We start from the raw sequence: 17,249 nt of genomic DNA, 5'->3' as shown, positions 1-17,249 counted from the left end.
TAAAAAAATGTCTGTCAAAAAGAACTGTGAAAAGAAATGCAACAATGCAATATTCAGTGTTGACAGCTGGATTTTTTGTGGACATGTTCCATAAATATTGATGTTAAAAATGTTTTTTTTGTGAAGAAATGTTTAGAATTAAGTTCATGAATCCAGATGGATCTCTATTACAATCCCCAAAGAGGGCACTTTAAGTTGATGATTACTTCTATGTGTAAAAATCTTTATTTATAATTGAATCACTTGTTTATTTTTCAACAAGTTTTTAGTTATTTTTATATCTTTTTTTTCAAATAGTTCAAGAAAGACCACAACAAATGAGCAATATTTTGCACTGTTATACAATTTAATAAATCAGAAACTGATGACATAGTGCTGTATTTTACTTCTTTATCTCTTTTTTTCAACCAAAAATGCTTTGCTCTGATTAGGGGGTACTTGAATTAAAAAAATGTTCACAGGGGGTACATCACTGAAAAAAGGTTGAGAACCACTGGCTTATGGTGTATGAAACAATTGTTATATGGCAAACCCTTCAAGGTAGAGATGTGATGTTGGTGAACGAGTCAGGTCTTTTGAACGGCTCTTTTGATGTAAACGATGAGAACCGATTTGCACTGTTTTTAAATGCAAATTAACCATGCTGCCTTTATATGCGGGCCAACCTGACAGAACTGGAGTCACAATGATTAAAGAAAATCCACAAATTTAGTTAAAAAGAGTCAAAAGACACAACCGGATGCACTTTTCTGGTTCATTGTTTTGTTATGAATTTGTTAGGTAGCCTAGTTTAGTTGTACACACACCTACATTTTACATTAACATTTATGGATTGTGATATTTTTGTATTATTATGTTTTTTTACACCATCCATAAATCCATTTTCTACCGCTTATTCCCTTTGGGGTCGCGGGGGGCGCTGGAGCCTATCTCAGCTACAATCGGGCGGAAGGCGGGGTACACCCTGGACAAGTCGCCATCTCATCGCAGGGCCAACACAGATAGACAGACAACATTCACACTCACATCCACACACTAGGGCCAATTTAGTGTTGCCAATCATCCCCAAGTGCATGTCTTTGGAGGTGGGAGGAAGCCGGAGTACCCGGAGGGAACCCACGCAGTCACGGGGAGAACATGCAAACTCCACACAGAAAGATCCTGAGCCCGGGATTGAACCCAAGACTACTCAGGACCTTTGTATTGTGAGGCAGATGCACTAACCCCTCTGCCACCGTGTATTCAAAATATTCAAAACCCAAAACCAATGAAGTTGGCACGTTGTGTAAATCGTAAATAAAAACAAAATACAATAATTTGCAAATCCTTATCAACTTATATTCAATTGAATAGACTGCAAAGACAAGATACTTCACATTCAAACTGGAAAACGTTATTTTTTGCAAATATTAGCTCATTTGGAATTTGATGCCTGCAACATGTTTAAAAAAAGCTGGCACAAGTGGCCAAAAAGACTGAGCAAGTTGAGGAATGCTCGTCAAGCACTCATTTGGAACATCCCACAGGTGAACAGGCTAATTGGGAACAGGTGGGTGCCATGATTGGGTATAAAAGCAGCTTCCATAAAATGCTCAGTCATTCACAAACAAGGATGTGGTAAGGGTCACCACTTTATGAACAAATGCGTGAGCAAATTGTCGAACAGTTTAAGAACAACATTTCTCAACCGGCTATTGCAAGGAATTTAGGGATTTCACCATCTATGGTCCGTAATATCATCAAAAGGTTCAGAGAATCTGGAGAAAGCACTGCACGTAAGCGATGATATTACGGATCTTCGATCCCTCAGGCGGTACTGCATCAAAAAGCAACATCAGTGTGTAAAGGATATCACCACGTGGGCTCCGGAACACTTCAGAAAACCACTGTCAGTTAAAACTCTACTAGGCAAAGCGAAAGCCATTTATCAACAACACCCAGAAACGCCGCCGGCTTTGCTGGGCTCGAGCTCATCTAAGATGGACTGATGCAAAATGTAAAAGTGTTCTGTGGTCTGACGAGTCCACATTTACATTTTTTTTTGGAAACTGTGGACGTCGTGTCCTCTGGAACAAAGAGGAAAAGAACCATCCGGATTATTATAGGTGCAAAGGTCAGATGCCAGCATCTGTGATGGTATGGGGGTGTATTAGTGCCCAAGGCATGGGTAACTTACACATCTGTGAAGGCACCATTAATGCTGAAAGGTACATACAGGTTTTGGAGCAACATATGTTGCCATCCAAGCAACGTTATCATGGACGCCCCTGCTTATTTCAGCATGACAATGCCAAACCACGTGTTACAACAGTGTGGCTTCATATTAAATGAGTGCGGGTACTAGATTGGCCTGCCTGTAGTCCAGACCTGTCTCCCATTGAAAATGTGTGGTGCATTGTTAAAAGGAAAGGCCATGTAACACAGTGGTAAAAATGCCCCTGTGCCAACTTTTTTGCAATGTGTTGCTGCCATTAAATTCTAAGTTAATGATTTTTTGCAAATCATTGTATTCTGTTTTTATTCACGATTTACACAATGTGCCAACTTCACTGGTTTTGGGTTTTGAATATTTTTTCCTGTATTGTCCAAACTTTACGTCAAAGTTTATTTGCATGGAGATTATTTCTAGCTTGTGTAGTTTTTATTGTGCCTTGATTTTTCTTAGATTAGAGAAAATTCTAAATATGGACGAGAAAAAGTCCCACTTTATTAAATGTTTAGAATAAAAACACAACCCAGATTAAATTATAATTTTTATTTTAGAATATTTCCCACAAATAAGAATATAAATTGTTCACCACCAGTCATTAGTTCCTTGATAAAAAAAAAAATAGCGTCTGAAAGAAATTCTAAAAGACAAATATAACAATGAGCCATTCTTAGAAACGACTCTTCACAATCTGGCTCCCTTGTGAGAGACATAAATCCTATCTCTCCTTCAAAGATAAGTTAAACCATCAAAGAAAATACTTGTTCCACTGCAATGACTGATCTTTCAACTATTTTTTTTCAAATCTACACAACTTGAGGCTGAAATATGATCTTGTGTCACGCTGACCTTCCGGCGGACCTTTTACCTGCCTTTTTACTACCCAATTTCCGGGTTTTCCTACCTTCCTTTTCCTCGCCTGGACTCATTAAAGGGTCACACAGCCCCCCGTCACAAACTGCTTCTCTTCCGGCTTCTTTCCTCAATCAATTTTGTCGCTTCATTCGCCATTGTTTACCACAACTACTACACACAGGAAGCTCATATACAGGGTTCGTACGGGTGCTTAAAAACCTTGAAAATGCTTGGATCTTAATATTGTGTTGTCAAGGTTTAAAAATGATTGAATTTTGGGTGAAGTGCTTGTAAATGCTTGGAAAATGTTCATCACATTTCTCGGCAGTCTGACTCAATAGGCTACCGTATTTTTCAGAGTATAAGTCGCACCGGAGTATGAGTCGCACCTGCCGAAAATGCATAATAAAGAAGGAAAAAAACATATATAAGTCGCACTGGAGTCCGGCCAAACTATGAAAAAAACTGTGACTTATAGTCCGAAAAATACGGTAATTATAAAATGGGGAAAAATAAAATAAGTTTCCTTAAAAATGAAAGCTACACGCTCGATCTGTTGGCTTTGCACGAGCCCTTACATTAGGTTGTTGTCATGCCGGACTCTGTGCTCCCCCAAGAGGACAAGTGGTGCATCGGTCCATCATGCCGAAAGGTTGTAGTTTTAATGAACATTGGATGGAAATTGACTAATACAAACTTTGGATAAAACGTGGACCAAATCCACGTGTAGCCTGCTGCACAGTATGCAAAAAGGAAATCCAACATGGTTCGATGTATTTTTTGCTCCATTATTTCGGTTGTCTACTTAACTTTTCTGACTACCTCAGTTAAAGCAAACAAGTTACATTTTGTCGTTTTGGTTAGTTGCATTATAATGGTTACATTATTGGACTTGTTTGTATTGTGAAGGTCATGTAATGTATAATTTGTGACCTTTTTCACAACTTGGAGCTGAGTTAATATGAATGATTTTGTAGTTTTTACACAACATGGTTGCATGCATTTCTTGCGCTATTATTTTCCTTGTCTATTTAATTTGTCTGGCTACCTCAGTAAAATTTTAAAAAGTTCACTTTTGTCTTTTTGTTCATTTGTTATCATAGCCACAGTTATAAGGCTATATATGCTTAATGAAAGGTGACTGAGGTGTAGTGAAAACAAACAAAATATTTTCCTTTAATTGTCTTATCCTTATATTAATGTGGAACAGTTTTGTTAATAAATGAGTGAAATTGACATTTTGAGGGTAGGTGTTTATATCTCATTATGCAGTTTACAAGCACAAATACGGTGTGAATCAATAAATAAATAAATGATAAATGGGTTGTACTTGTATAGCGCTTTTCTACCTTCAAGGTACTCAAAGCGCTTTGACACTACTTCCACATTTACCCATTCACACACACATTCACACACTGATGGAGGGAGCTGCCATGCAAGGCGCTAACCAGCACCCATCAGGAGCAAGGGTGAAGTGTCTTGCTCAGGACACAACGGACATGACGAGGTTGGTACTAGGTGGGGATTGAACCAGGGACCCTCGGGTCGCGCACGGCCACTCTTCCACTGCGCCACGCCGTCGATTGATTCACATTGGTTTTCGCCTTTTGAAGGGTACTGGAAAAACTGGAAAAATTGATCTTGAAAGTCCTTAAAAAGTGCTTGAATTTGGCCATGGAAAATGTGTCCGAACCCTGCATATAGTCAACCAGAGTTGTGGTTGATCTCTCAGGAAAACACTGCCCTCTAGCGTTTTGGAAGACAATCGCAAGTCACGCGTCAGCCCCCGCGGAAGAGCTATAAACAAATCAAGGCTACGTAACGCGAAAGCATATTTACGTCATAAATGACTAATTTACCGACTGTGGTAACGTATTGTGTCGTTTCGAGTTTTCAGATGTCATGGCTGTGTAGTTATTGTAATATTTTCTCTTTAGTTTTAAATTAATTAATTGTCATAGCTGGTTACTTTCTACCAGTGTTCAGAAAAATGGCATTACTTTTTCTAGTAACGAGTAGGGTTGTACGGTATACCGGTATTGGTTCCTCAATACTAATGAATCATATTCGCGATACTAATGAATCATATTCGATACTACCGGTACCGGAAACTTCGTAATCACAAATCCTCGCCTCCATGCCGACAAATAAGGTAAGTTTCTTACAAGTATCCACCTGCAGGACGAGGAATAGCTACATATGTTTCACTACACACCGTAGCTCACCAGCGTCACAATGTAAACAAACGCCATTGGTGGATCAACACCTAACATCCACTGTAATGATACCAAGTACAGGAGCGTATCTAGTCAATACTACTATGATTACATCAATATTCTTTAGCATCACAAAATCTTTTTTCGTTTAAAAAAAAATGTAAATTATGTTTATAAACTCAGGAAATACGTCTCTGGGCACATGAGGACTTAAATTATGACCATTGTATGATACTGTAACGACTTGGTATCGGATTGATACCTAAATTTGTGGTATCATCCAAAACTAATGTAAAGTATCCAAACAACAGAAGAATAAGTGATTATTACATTTTAACAGAAGTGTAGATAGAACATGATCAAAGAGAAAGTAAGCAGATATTAACAGTAAATGAACAAGTGGATTAATAATTAATTTTCTACCACTTGACCTTAATAGTTTAGACAAAATATTAGAAGGGAAAATGACACAATATGTTACTGCATACGTCAGCAGCTAAATTAGGAGTCGTTGTTTGTTTACTTACTACTAAAAGACAAGTTGTCTCGTATGTTCACTATTTTATTTAAGGACAAAATTACAATGAGAAACATATGTTTAATGTACCCTAAGATTGTTTGTTAAATTAAAGCCAATAATACAGTTTTTTGTGGTACCCTTTATTTAGAAAAGTATCGAAAAGTAACAAAAATTATCGAAATACATTTTGGTACCGGTATCACACATTCACGCACTCTTCTCTCATGAAACATCTCTCAACCGCATACACCAATTATATGAACGTTGCAAAAAAAGGAACATATGTATTTATTTCCATAGAAATTAATTCCACCTATTAAATAATAATTCCATTGTAATTACATTACTGTTTTAAAAGTAACTGTAATTTATTACCATTTTAAAGTAATTTTCCCAACGCTGCTTTCTATTTTAAAGGTGTTGTAACCAGACTTCTGTAAAATAAATACATTTATTCTTTTTTTTTTTTTTACTCTGTTCCATTAAAGCCAGCGTGGCGGTTAGCATGGCTTGTTTCCTCCTGCTCTCTCATACTCAGGGTGTCGCATGTTTAGCTGGTCCTCCAGTGATAGTGGTACTTCTTAAAATGTTGTTTATTTGCCAGAATGAAGGCAAGGATTGGGCAGCACGGTGGGACAGGGGTTAGTGTTTGTGACTCACAATATGAAGGTTATGGGTTCAATCCTCAGGCTTGGGATCTTTCCTTGATCTAACTTTGAGGCGGCCCACCCTGTTTATTAGTGATGTGCGGATTGTTACTGAAATATCGATACAGCCGATACCAGATTTTTATGCTGTAATATTGATTGTGTGAAGGTATATATGTATGTATATGTGTATGTATATCCTGATAATGTGTATCATTAACAGGAACACGGAATAAAAAAGTAACTAAACTTGTGAATGAGGCAATGTGTTGATGTTGGAGGCTTTTTTCGAGTGTCGTTTACATGTTCAATATTTTCACGTTAACATGTCCATGTAACTGAAGTGGGAATTACTTTTTATTGTAATAGTTCTTATTCATGCATTTATTTCAATGCTTTTATTATTTTACTTATCTAACTTTTTAAGGTTTGATACACCATTTTGTGTGTACTTTGTATGATGTTGTCCTTTTTTTTTTTTCTGTTGCATTAGCCTGGCTATATTGTTATCCATGCCGCTATGTCAATTTAGTTCAGCGATTGAAAGAAAGAAGTAATTTGTGTCATGTATTCATCCTATGAGAAATGTTATTATTTGAAATACACAACTTCTTAAATTTAGCTGTATATATTGGTATCGGATCAGTATTGCCGTTGCCAGCCTGAATTGTCCTCGATATCAGATCAGAAAGAAAATCAGTGGTATCGCACATCACTACTGTTTATAGAAATCTTACAGCTAGTATGTCCACAGTGAACAAACATAGCTTTATGCATTTCTGCTTATTTGACGTTATAACGGTATTTTTTAAATAACTATTTCCTTCTGTTCGCTACTTTTGTTTTACCTCTCTTTTTAAAATGGAGCTGTCTGTGCTTTTCATGTTGTCATTATGTACATGGTGCGTTGCGTCTTCATGTTACGACATTATGTGTGTGTGTTTGAGGCTAGCAGCCAGCACTTGAAGTAGCTATAAGGTAGTGACTAAAACAGCTCGTTAAGACGACAACTCGATCCCTTCTTTTATTGTTACATCGACACATGACGTTCCAGTACATACTTTGGTTTTTGCTAGTCTGTAGTATGTCAACAGTGAAACAATGAATCCACCAAAAACGTAACTTACTTTCCATTGTAGTTTTCAGCCTGCAACACGAATAGCACACATAGAAAAATACCTTTGTCTTTTTCCCACAGCCTCCTGGAGCAGAAGATGTTAGAGATGGAGATGAAGCACCAAGAAGCGTTGGAGACGCTAAAGCAGGAGAAAGGGAGCCTCCAGGTTCTTGTCGGGAGGCAGAGCGGGGTTATCAAGGAGCTGGAGACGCAGCTGAGCAGCACCACAGGAAACAGCACTGCCCTGCAAAGGCAGCAGCAGGAGATGATGGATACTGTCCACAACCTACTCAACCTTTGCTCCAAAGATGGAGGTAGGTCGAATGGAGCTTAGCACTGTCACCTTTATTTTTTTTTATCCCAGAGGATAATGTCGCATAATTCAGAGGATATTCGTTTGCTCTTCAGTGAGGTTGTCTTCTTTAATTGAAATTACTTGGATTATTGTTATGATAGGTACTAATATAAATGATAATGAATAGTCAACTTCTTTATCTAGTTTATATTTGGGGGGGGGGGGGGGGGGATGTCTGCCCTGTTATCATCATGGTAAAATCTCTACAGAAACATAGTTGGTTACCATTTATTAATGATTTTATTGTAAAAATTGGTAACACTTTAGTATGGGGAACATATTCACCATTAATTAGTTGCTTATTAAAGTAACAAAGACTTACTTTAAAGTTATTTGGACACTTGGGGAACATATAAGGGTTAGGGTTAGGTTTAGGGTTGGGGTTAGGGTTAGAATTTAGGGTTACTAATAAGTAGAGATGTCCGATAATGGCTTTTTTGCTGATATCCGATATTCCGATATTGTCCAACTCTTAATTACAGATTCCGATATCAACCGATACCGATATATACAGTCGTGGAATTAACACATTATTATGCCTAATTTTTTTGTGATGCCCCGCTGGATGCATTAAACAATGTAACAAGGTTTTCCAAAATAAATCAACTCAAGTTATGGAAAAAAATGCCAACATGGCACTGCCATATTTATTATTGAAGTCACAAAGTGCATTATTTTTTTTTAACATGCCTCAAAACAGCAGCTTGGAATTTGGGACCTGAGCATGAAGAGGTTGTATATTGCAGCGTCCCGGAAGAGTTAGTGCTGCAAGGGGTTCTGGGTATTTGTTCTGTTGTGTTTATGTTGTGTTACGGTGCGGATGTTCTCCCGAAATGTGCTTGTCATTCTTGTTTGGTGTGGGTTCACAGTGTGGCGCATATTTGTAACAGTGTTAAAGTTGTTTATACGTCCACCCTCAGTGTGACCTGTATGGCTGTTGACCAAGTATGCTTGCATTCACTTGTGTGTGTGAAAAGCCGTAGATATTATGTGATTGGGCCGGCACGCAAAGGCAGTGCCTTTAAGGTTTATTGGCGCTCTGTACTTCTCCCTACATCCGTGTACCACTCCGTACAGCGGCGTTTTAAAAAGTCCTAAATTATACTTTTTGAAACCGATACCGATAATTTTCGATATTACATTTTAAAGCATTTATCGGCCGATAATATCGGCAGCCCGATATTATCGGACATCTCTACTATTAAGCAATAAGGGTTAGGGTTGGGGGTTAGTTAACTCTTAGTTAATGACTTATTTGTTGTATAATAAAGCCATGCAGAATAAGGCATTTATACATACTTAATAATGACTAATTAAGAGCCAATATGTTACTAATTTGCATATTAAAAAGCAACTAATTAATGGTGAATATGTGTTCCCCATACAAAAGTGTTACCCAAAAATTTTTACTAATCAAATATGCGGAAAAAGACGGAACTTATAAAAACTGATGAAAAATAAGTTGACAATTATGCAAGTGCTAAAATAAATAAACTCTAATAATAAAAAATAATAATAATATACATATAAATAATAATAAAATAATATATATGTTTCTTAACTAAACTGTCAATAAAATTAAAGGTCAAATAAAATTACAGCTTTTCGACTTTAGTCATAATTTTTGCCCTTGAGAAACGACTCTATGACTTTAGCTCCAGACTCCTTCCGTTTGTCTGAGATCGCCATTGCAGTCACAAAAGATGAAAAAGTGTGTTACAACTGAGTAACGATGCGGCAAATATGGACCACTGCTGAGAAACAGATATTTTTTTGCAGCCCTCTAGTGACTTAAATAATGTGGCAAACCACATAAAATGATGTAGCGGACCACATTAAATGAAGTGGCCCGCTACATAAAATGTCACAGGCTCACATTTAATGATGTGGCGGACCACAAATATGACATAGCAGACCACATAAAACAATGTTGCGGGCCACTTTAAATGATATGGCGGACCACACATATGACGTGGCGGACAACTTAAAAAAAAAGTGGCAGACCAGATCTGGCCCCCGTGCCTTGAGTCTGACACCTGTTCTTTAAGTAATCTGTGCGGATGATTCCAGAGTCATAAAATACCATGCTTGTGCATGTTTAGGCTGTTGCATTAAGAAATTCCTCCAGCTGACCATATTATTGGAGCAACAAACCCCTTTTGAAGTGGTACTGCACTTTTGTGGGAATTTTGCCTATCGTTCACAATCATTATGAAAGACATGATAATGGATGGATTTTATTTTTAATGCATTCTAAATATTTAATAAATTTGATCAAATGTCCGCTTACAATGGAGCCTCTCGGAGCCGTTCAATTCTGCCTATAAAGACCTTCAAAAAAACACATTTACTAAGGCTTCATATACATGATGTAAGTATATATGTAATGTAGTAACAGGCACACTTATAATAAAATGTAATATTTACGTATTTTGATAATTTTTAGCATACGCATCACATTTGCTTCAACACTGATTATTAATCACTGCAGACTTCATGAGAGCCAACAAACATAATAAAACATCACTCACTATACGAGGCCTGCTGTCATCAGGATGCAGACTGCTCGGATGTTCTTCCATTCCACTTTAGGTGAAGAATGTCTCATAAATGGCTGTCCACTCGACAGACCAAGAACACTCGATGTAAAAGGAAGTGATTACGTCGCCGCTATACATAGTCCGTCTGTGTTAGCGCTTATAGTAACAATGTCACTAATACTTGGTTAATATTCAAGTCACAAAATGTAAATGGAGTATTGTTGACGCTTTTTGAATGGTTATTTGTCCGATTTTATGGGAGGAAAAGTGAAGCTCCCTTTTGGTCCGCTTGGATTTTTCATCCATTTTCTACCGCTTGTCCCTTTCGGGGTGCTGGAGCCTATCTCTGCTGCATTCGGGCGGGAGGCGGGGTACACCCTGGACAAGTCGCCACCTCATCGCAGGGCCAACACAGATAGACAGACAACATTCACACTCACATTCACACACTAGGGCCAATTTAGTGTTGCCAATCAACCTATCCACAGGTGCATGTTTTTGGAGGTGGGAGGAAGCCGGAGTACCCGAAGGGAACCCAAGCAGTCACGGGGAGAACATGCAAACTCCACACAGAAAGATCCCGAGCCCGGGATTGAACTCAGGACCTTCTTATTGTGAGGCACATGCACTAACCCCTGTTCCACCATGCTCCCCCGCTTGGATTTTAATTAGGTTTTAATTGCGTTTGTTTAATATTTAGAATGCATTAAACAAAAAAAAAATTGTCGTCATGTCTGTCATAATGATGCGAACTAGAGATGTCCGATAATATCGGGCTGCCGATATTATTGGCCGATAAATGCTTTAAAATGTAATATCGGAAATTCTTGGTATCGGTTTCAAAAAGTAAAATGTATGACTTTTAAAAACGCCGCTGTACGGAGTGGTACACGGACGTAGGGAGAAATACAGAGCGCCAATAAACCTTAAAGGCACTGCCTTGGCGTGCTCAATCACATAACACCTACGGCTTTTCACACAGACTAGTGAATGCCAATGCATACTTGGTCAACAGCCATACAGGTCACACCGAGGGTGACCGTATAAACAACTTTAACACTGTTACCAATATGCGCCACACTGTGAACCCACACCAAACAAGAATGACAAACACATTTCGGGAGAACATCCGCACCGTAGCACAACATAAACACAACAGAACAAATACCCAGAACCCCTTGCAGCACTAACTCTTCCGGGACGCTTCAATATACACCCCATGCTACCAACCCACCCCCCCACCACCTCAACCCTGCTCCCGCCCCCCAACCCCGCCCACCTCAACCTCCTCATGCTCTCTCAGGGAGAGCATGTCCCAAATTCCAAGCTGCTGTTTTGAGGCATGTTAAAAAAAAATAATGCACTTTGTGACTTCAATAATAAATATGGCAGTGCCATGTTGGCATTTTTTTTCCATAACTTGAGTAGATTTATTTTGGAAAACCTTGTTACATTGTTTAATGCACCCAGCGGGGCATCACAACAAAATTAGGCATAATAATGTGTTAATTCCACGACTGTATATATCTGTATCGGTTGATATCGGAATCGGTAATTAGGAGTTGGACAATATCGGAATATCGGATATCGGCAAAAAAGCCATTATCGGACATCTCTAATGTGAACTATAGGCAAAATTCCCCAAAAAAGTGCAGTTCCCGTTTAAGAATACCTGAATGTAATGTTGTCCCTTTCTGAAATGATGATGTTCTGAACAGGTGGGATAGGCTCTGCATTAGGCATCAGCTCATTTGCTCTGGGGGAGGTGGGTCCCTGCAGTGGGACGGCTTGCTCGCTGGCCAAGTTGTGAAGCAAGCAACAAGCCAAGATCATGCGGCAGACTTTGGTAAAAGTTACACTTGTTCCTACGTACAAGTACTATTTGATAATTTACGTGTTGCATGTGAATGTCCTTACACTTACATTTGATAAATCAGGCGGCTGGCTTGCACTACTACTCAAGTTTATGTTTCGACAGATGAGAGCAATTGTCTCTTATCTCTCGGTTTGTAATAAACTCATTTAAGAGTATTTTTACGCTGATTTGTGATGACCCTAACCAGGTCCATTGATCCTCGCCAGACCGCGACGTGTAAGGAAAAGCTGTTGGCTGGCCTGTGTAAATCTTGAACTAATGTACAACTGACTTGTTTTGAAATGCTTCGATGTTCCAGCTTTTAACAACCCCGATGTTCGCGATGATGACACCATTCCGTAAATCTCAGCCCGTCGTAGGAAACGCGGGGAAGCACTGGCGATTAAGTTCTGAGGCAATGAAAGCGTGGATGGAGCAAGAAATGTGGTTCTTGTTTTAAGCTGGCTGCTTCTGTTATAGAGGCTTAGTGGCTTTCATGAACCAGTGCGATACTTGATTTGCAACAAAACTTTATTTATAAAACATCTGTGCACACTTACTGAGAGAAACGTCAAGCAGGATGCCATTTTTAGAGGCAAAGGCTTATTGCATTCTCTCGCTTGAGATAATATAAACTGGACAAACTACCATTGAGCCAAACATGAGCGAATGCCAATGCAGTGTGCCCATTTGAACAATGCCATCCCATGTGAGAATGTACATGATTGTGTTCTAGGGTTGTACGGTATACCGGTATTAGTATAGTACCGAGATACTAATGAATCATATTCGGTACTATACCGCCTCTGAAAAGTACCTAAACATGTTTCACTACACAACGTAGCTCACCGGCGTTAAAATGTAAACAAACGCCATTGGTGGATCTACACCTGACATCCACTGTAATGATACCAAGTACAGGAGCGTATCTAGTCGATACTACTATGATTACGTCGATATTTTTTGGCATCACATCTTCTTTCATTTTTTTTAAATGTATATTATGTTTATAAACTCAGGAAATATGTCCCTGGACACATGAAGACTTTGAATATGACCATTGTATGATCCTGTAACTACTTGGTATCGGATTGACACCTAAATTTGTGGTATCATCCAAAACTAATGTAAAGTATCAATCAACAGAAAAATAAGTGATTATTACATTTTAACAGAAATGTAGATAGAACATGTTAAAAGAGAAAATAAGCAGATATTACCGGTAACAGTAAATGAACAAGTAGATTAATAATTCATGTTCTACCACTCCTTTATAATTTCGACAAAATAATAGAATGGAAAATGATACAATATGTTACTGCATAGCAGCTAAATTAAGAGCTTTTGTTTGCTTACTTACTACTAAAAGACAAGTTGTCTAGTATGTTCACTATTTTACTGACAACAACTCGTGATCTGATTGGCTATCACAATTGTCTATCAACTGTATGTACCCGTTCACTTAGTGCACAGACGCCCACATTGTTGATTCTGCAGGCCCCGGGCAGATTTGGTACAGCATGGCAACATAAGCTAGCTGAATTCTGATTGGATACACACTCTAACCTAAAAACAACAGCACTGGAAGGAGCATAATATGACATGAATAGAATATGAATACTTTTAGATACACTATATTGCCAAAAATATTTGGCCACCCATCCAAATGATCAGAATCAGGTGTCCTAATCACTTGGCTCGGCCACAGCTGTATACAATCAAGCATTGTTTCTACAAACATTTGTGAAAGAATGGGCCGCTCTCAAGAGCTCAGTGATTTCCAGCGTGGAACTGTCATAGGATGCCACCTGTGCAACAAATCCAGTCATGGAATTTCCTCGCTCCTAAATATTCCAAAGTCAACTGTCGGCTTTATTATAAGGAAATGGAAGAGTTTGGGAACAACAGCAACTCAGCCACCAAGTGTTAGGCCACTTAAACTGACAGAGAGGGGTCAGCGGATGCTGAAGCGCATATTGCAAAGACTTTCTGCACAGTCAGTTGCTACAGAGCTCCAAACTTCATGTGACCTTCCAATTAGCCCACGTACAGTACGCAGAGAGCTTCGTGGAATGGGTTTCCATGGCCGAGTAGCCGAGTCTAAGCCATACATCACCAAGTCCAATGCAAAGCGTCGGATGCAGTGGTGTAAAGCATGTCGCCACTGGACTCTAGAGCAGTGGAGACGCCTTCTCTGGACTGATGAATCACGCTTTTCCATCTGGCAATCTGATAGACGAGTCTGGGTTTGGAGGTTGCCAGGATAACGGTACATAAAGACATGGATGACAGAGTTCGGTGTGGATGAACTTGACTGGCCTGCACAGAGTCCTGACCTGAACCCCATAGAACACCTTTGGGATGAATTAGAACAGAGACTGAGACCAACATCAGTGTGTGACCTCACCAATGTGCTTTTGGAAGAATGGTCGAAAATTCCTATGAACACACTCCGCAACCTTGTGGACAGCCTTCCCAAAAGAGTTGAAGATGTAATAGCTGCAAAAGGTGGACCGACATATTGAACCCTATGGGTTAAGAATGGGATGGCACTTCAAGTTCATATGTGAGTCAACGCAGGTGGCCAAATACTTTTAGCAATATAGTATATTTAGGGAAAGCAAATTAAAAATGACTTTTATCTTTAATTATGATCATGATTTCTGGTTATGTTAGGCCAGCAGAGAAGGCCTTGCTGGCCCTGACGGCACACCACTGTTCTGCAGAAATGCTGCGGGTTCTTTACCCTGAGCTTTGAGACTGCAATGGATGGCTGTCACACATGATTAATACCGTATACGTTTCTCGATTTTGTAATTTTAATGGACCATGCAATAAAAGGTCACAGGTGAACTGACCTCGCCTGTAATCCATCTGTTTAGTCTGGATTTGTGTATGTTCCATTTAATTACCAGAGAGGCCTTTGGAGACCATCCTGGCTTGGCTGTTGCAAATGTCCTTGCTCGGCCTCTTAAAGCAGGTCCAAATACAATACATAGGCAAATTAGTTTATTGGCTCCGTCAAGTTCAATGCAATCCACTGAAAAATGAATATTTCATCATTTTTACTCTCAGTCACATTCGATTGCGTCAATTATCACGTTAGAATCTCTCGCGGTGATAAGTGGCAGTGTTAACTAGAGAACTTCCTCTGGGGCTGCTGCTGTGTGGTGGGTCCGTCCCCTCCGCCGCGGCGCTGCTGAAGGTTGAGGCGGCTGTGCGGGTCAGAGGTCGCTCCTTTCCTCACCCCAGCCTGAATAAGTCAAACTGTAATAGTTCCTCAGGGATGCCTCGTCTGGATGAGGTGACAGTGGGTGGGAGCCGGATCTCGTTGATCATTTGACACACGAGACTCGCATTTAAAAAAGGACAGAGAAGCAATTGTTTTCATTTCCTTTGCTTATTATTGTTAGAAGTAGATCAATGGCGCTCATGTTTGTCAGTATTGAAGACTAACATTTGTTTTTAAGCATGGGCTGGGGGAAACTGCAATATATTCTGTTTAAAGAACCAATTATATCTTCACATTTTTTTATTTGTGCCAATTAGTTACTTAAAGTACAAACCCCAAAACCAGTGAAGTTGGCACGTTGTGTAATTCATAAACAAAAACAGAATGAAAGGATTTGAAAATCACTTTCAACTTATATTCAATTGACTGCAAAGACAAGATATTTAATGTTCGAACTGAGAAACTTTTTTTTTTTTGCAAATAATCATTAACTTAGAATTTAATGGCAGCAACACATTGCAAACAAGTTGGCACAGGAGCATTTTTACCACTGTGTTACATGGCTTTTCCTTTTAACAACACTCAGTAAATGTTTGGGAACTGAGGAGACCAATTTTTGAAGCTTTTCAGGTGGAATTATTTCCCATTTTTGCTTGATGTACAGCTTGTTTAACAGTCCGGGTTCTTTGTTGTGGTATTTCATGCTTCATATTGCACCACACATTTTCAATGGGAGACAGGTCTGGACTACAGGCAGGCCAGTCTAGTACCCGCACTCTTTTACTATGAAGCCACGCTGTTGTAACACGTGGCTTGGCATTCTCTTGCTGAAATAAGCAGGGGCGTCCATGATAACGTTGCTTGGATGGCAACATATGTTGCTCCAAAACCTTTATGTACCTTTCAGCATTTATGGTGCCTGCACAGATGTGTAAGTTACCCATGCCTTAGGCACTAATGCACCCCCATACCATCACAGATGCTGGCTTTTGAACTTTGCGCCTATAACAATCTGGATGGTTCTTTTCCTCTTTGTTCCAGAGGACACGACGTCCACAGTTTCCCAAAAATGTTTTAAAAATGTGGAATCGTCAGACCACAGAACACTTTTCCACTTTGCATCAGTCCATCTTAGATGAGATCCAGCCCAGCAGAGCCGGTGGCGCTTCCGGGTGTTGTTGATAAATGGCCTTCGCTTTGCATAGTAGAGTTTTAACTTGCACTTACAGATGTAGCGACAAACTAGTTACTGACAGTGGTTTTCTGAAGTGTTCCTGAGCCCATGTGGTGATATCCTTTACACACTGATGTCGCTTTTTGATGCAGTACAGCCTGAGGGATTGAAGGTCCGTAACATCACCGCTTACATGCAGTGATTTCTACAGATTATCTGAACCTTTTGATGATATTACGGAACGTAGATGGTGAAATCTCCAAATTGTTTGCAATAGCTTGTTGAGAAATGTTGTTCTTAAACTGTTGGACAATTTGCTCACGCATTTGTTCACAAAGTGGTGACCCTCGCCCCATCCTTGTTTGTGATTGACTGAGCATTTCATGGAAGCTGCTTTTATACCCAATCATGGCACCCACCTGTTCCCAATTAGCCTGTTTACCTGTGAGATGTTCCAAATAAGTGTTTGATGAGCATTCCTCAACTTTCTCAGTCTTTTTTGCCATTTGTACCAGCTTTTTTGACACAT

General features: G+C 39.4%; 1 protein-coding gene across 3 annotated transcripts in view; it reads left to right on the top strand.

The window, feature by feature from the left end:
• angpt1 (angiopoietin 1) overlaps positions 1 to 17,249 on the top strand; it is a 251,885-nt gene that overhangs the window by 120,877 nt on the left and 113,759 nt on the right. For all 3 annotated transcript variants that reach the window (XM_061982606.1, XM_061982608.1, XM_061982609.1), the window contains exon 4: positions 7,646 to 7,878. In XM_061982606.1, coding sequence (XP_061838590.1) covers positions 7,646 to 7,878 — 233 coding nt within the window. The remainder of the gene's footprint in view (positions 1 to 7,645; positions 7,879 to 17,249) is intronic.

The sequence above is a fragment of the Nerophis lumbriciformis genome, linkage group LG21 (genome assembly GCF_033978685.3).
Source record: "Nerophis lumbriciformis linkage group LG21, RoL_Nlum_v2.1, whole genome shotgun sequence".
In the NCBI taxonomy this organism is placed as follows: Eukaryota; Metazoa; Chordata; class Actinopteri; order Syngnathiformes; family Syngnathidae; genus Nerophis; species Nerophis lumbriciformis.
Note: the sequence above shows the minus strand (reverse complement) of the source record. Positions and strands in the feature narration are given on the sequence as shown.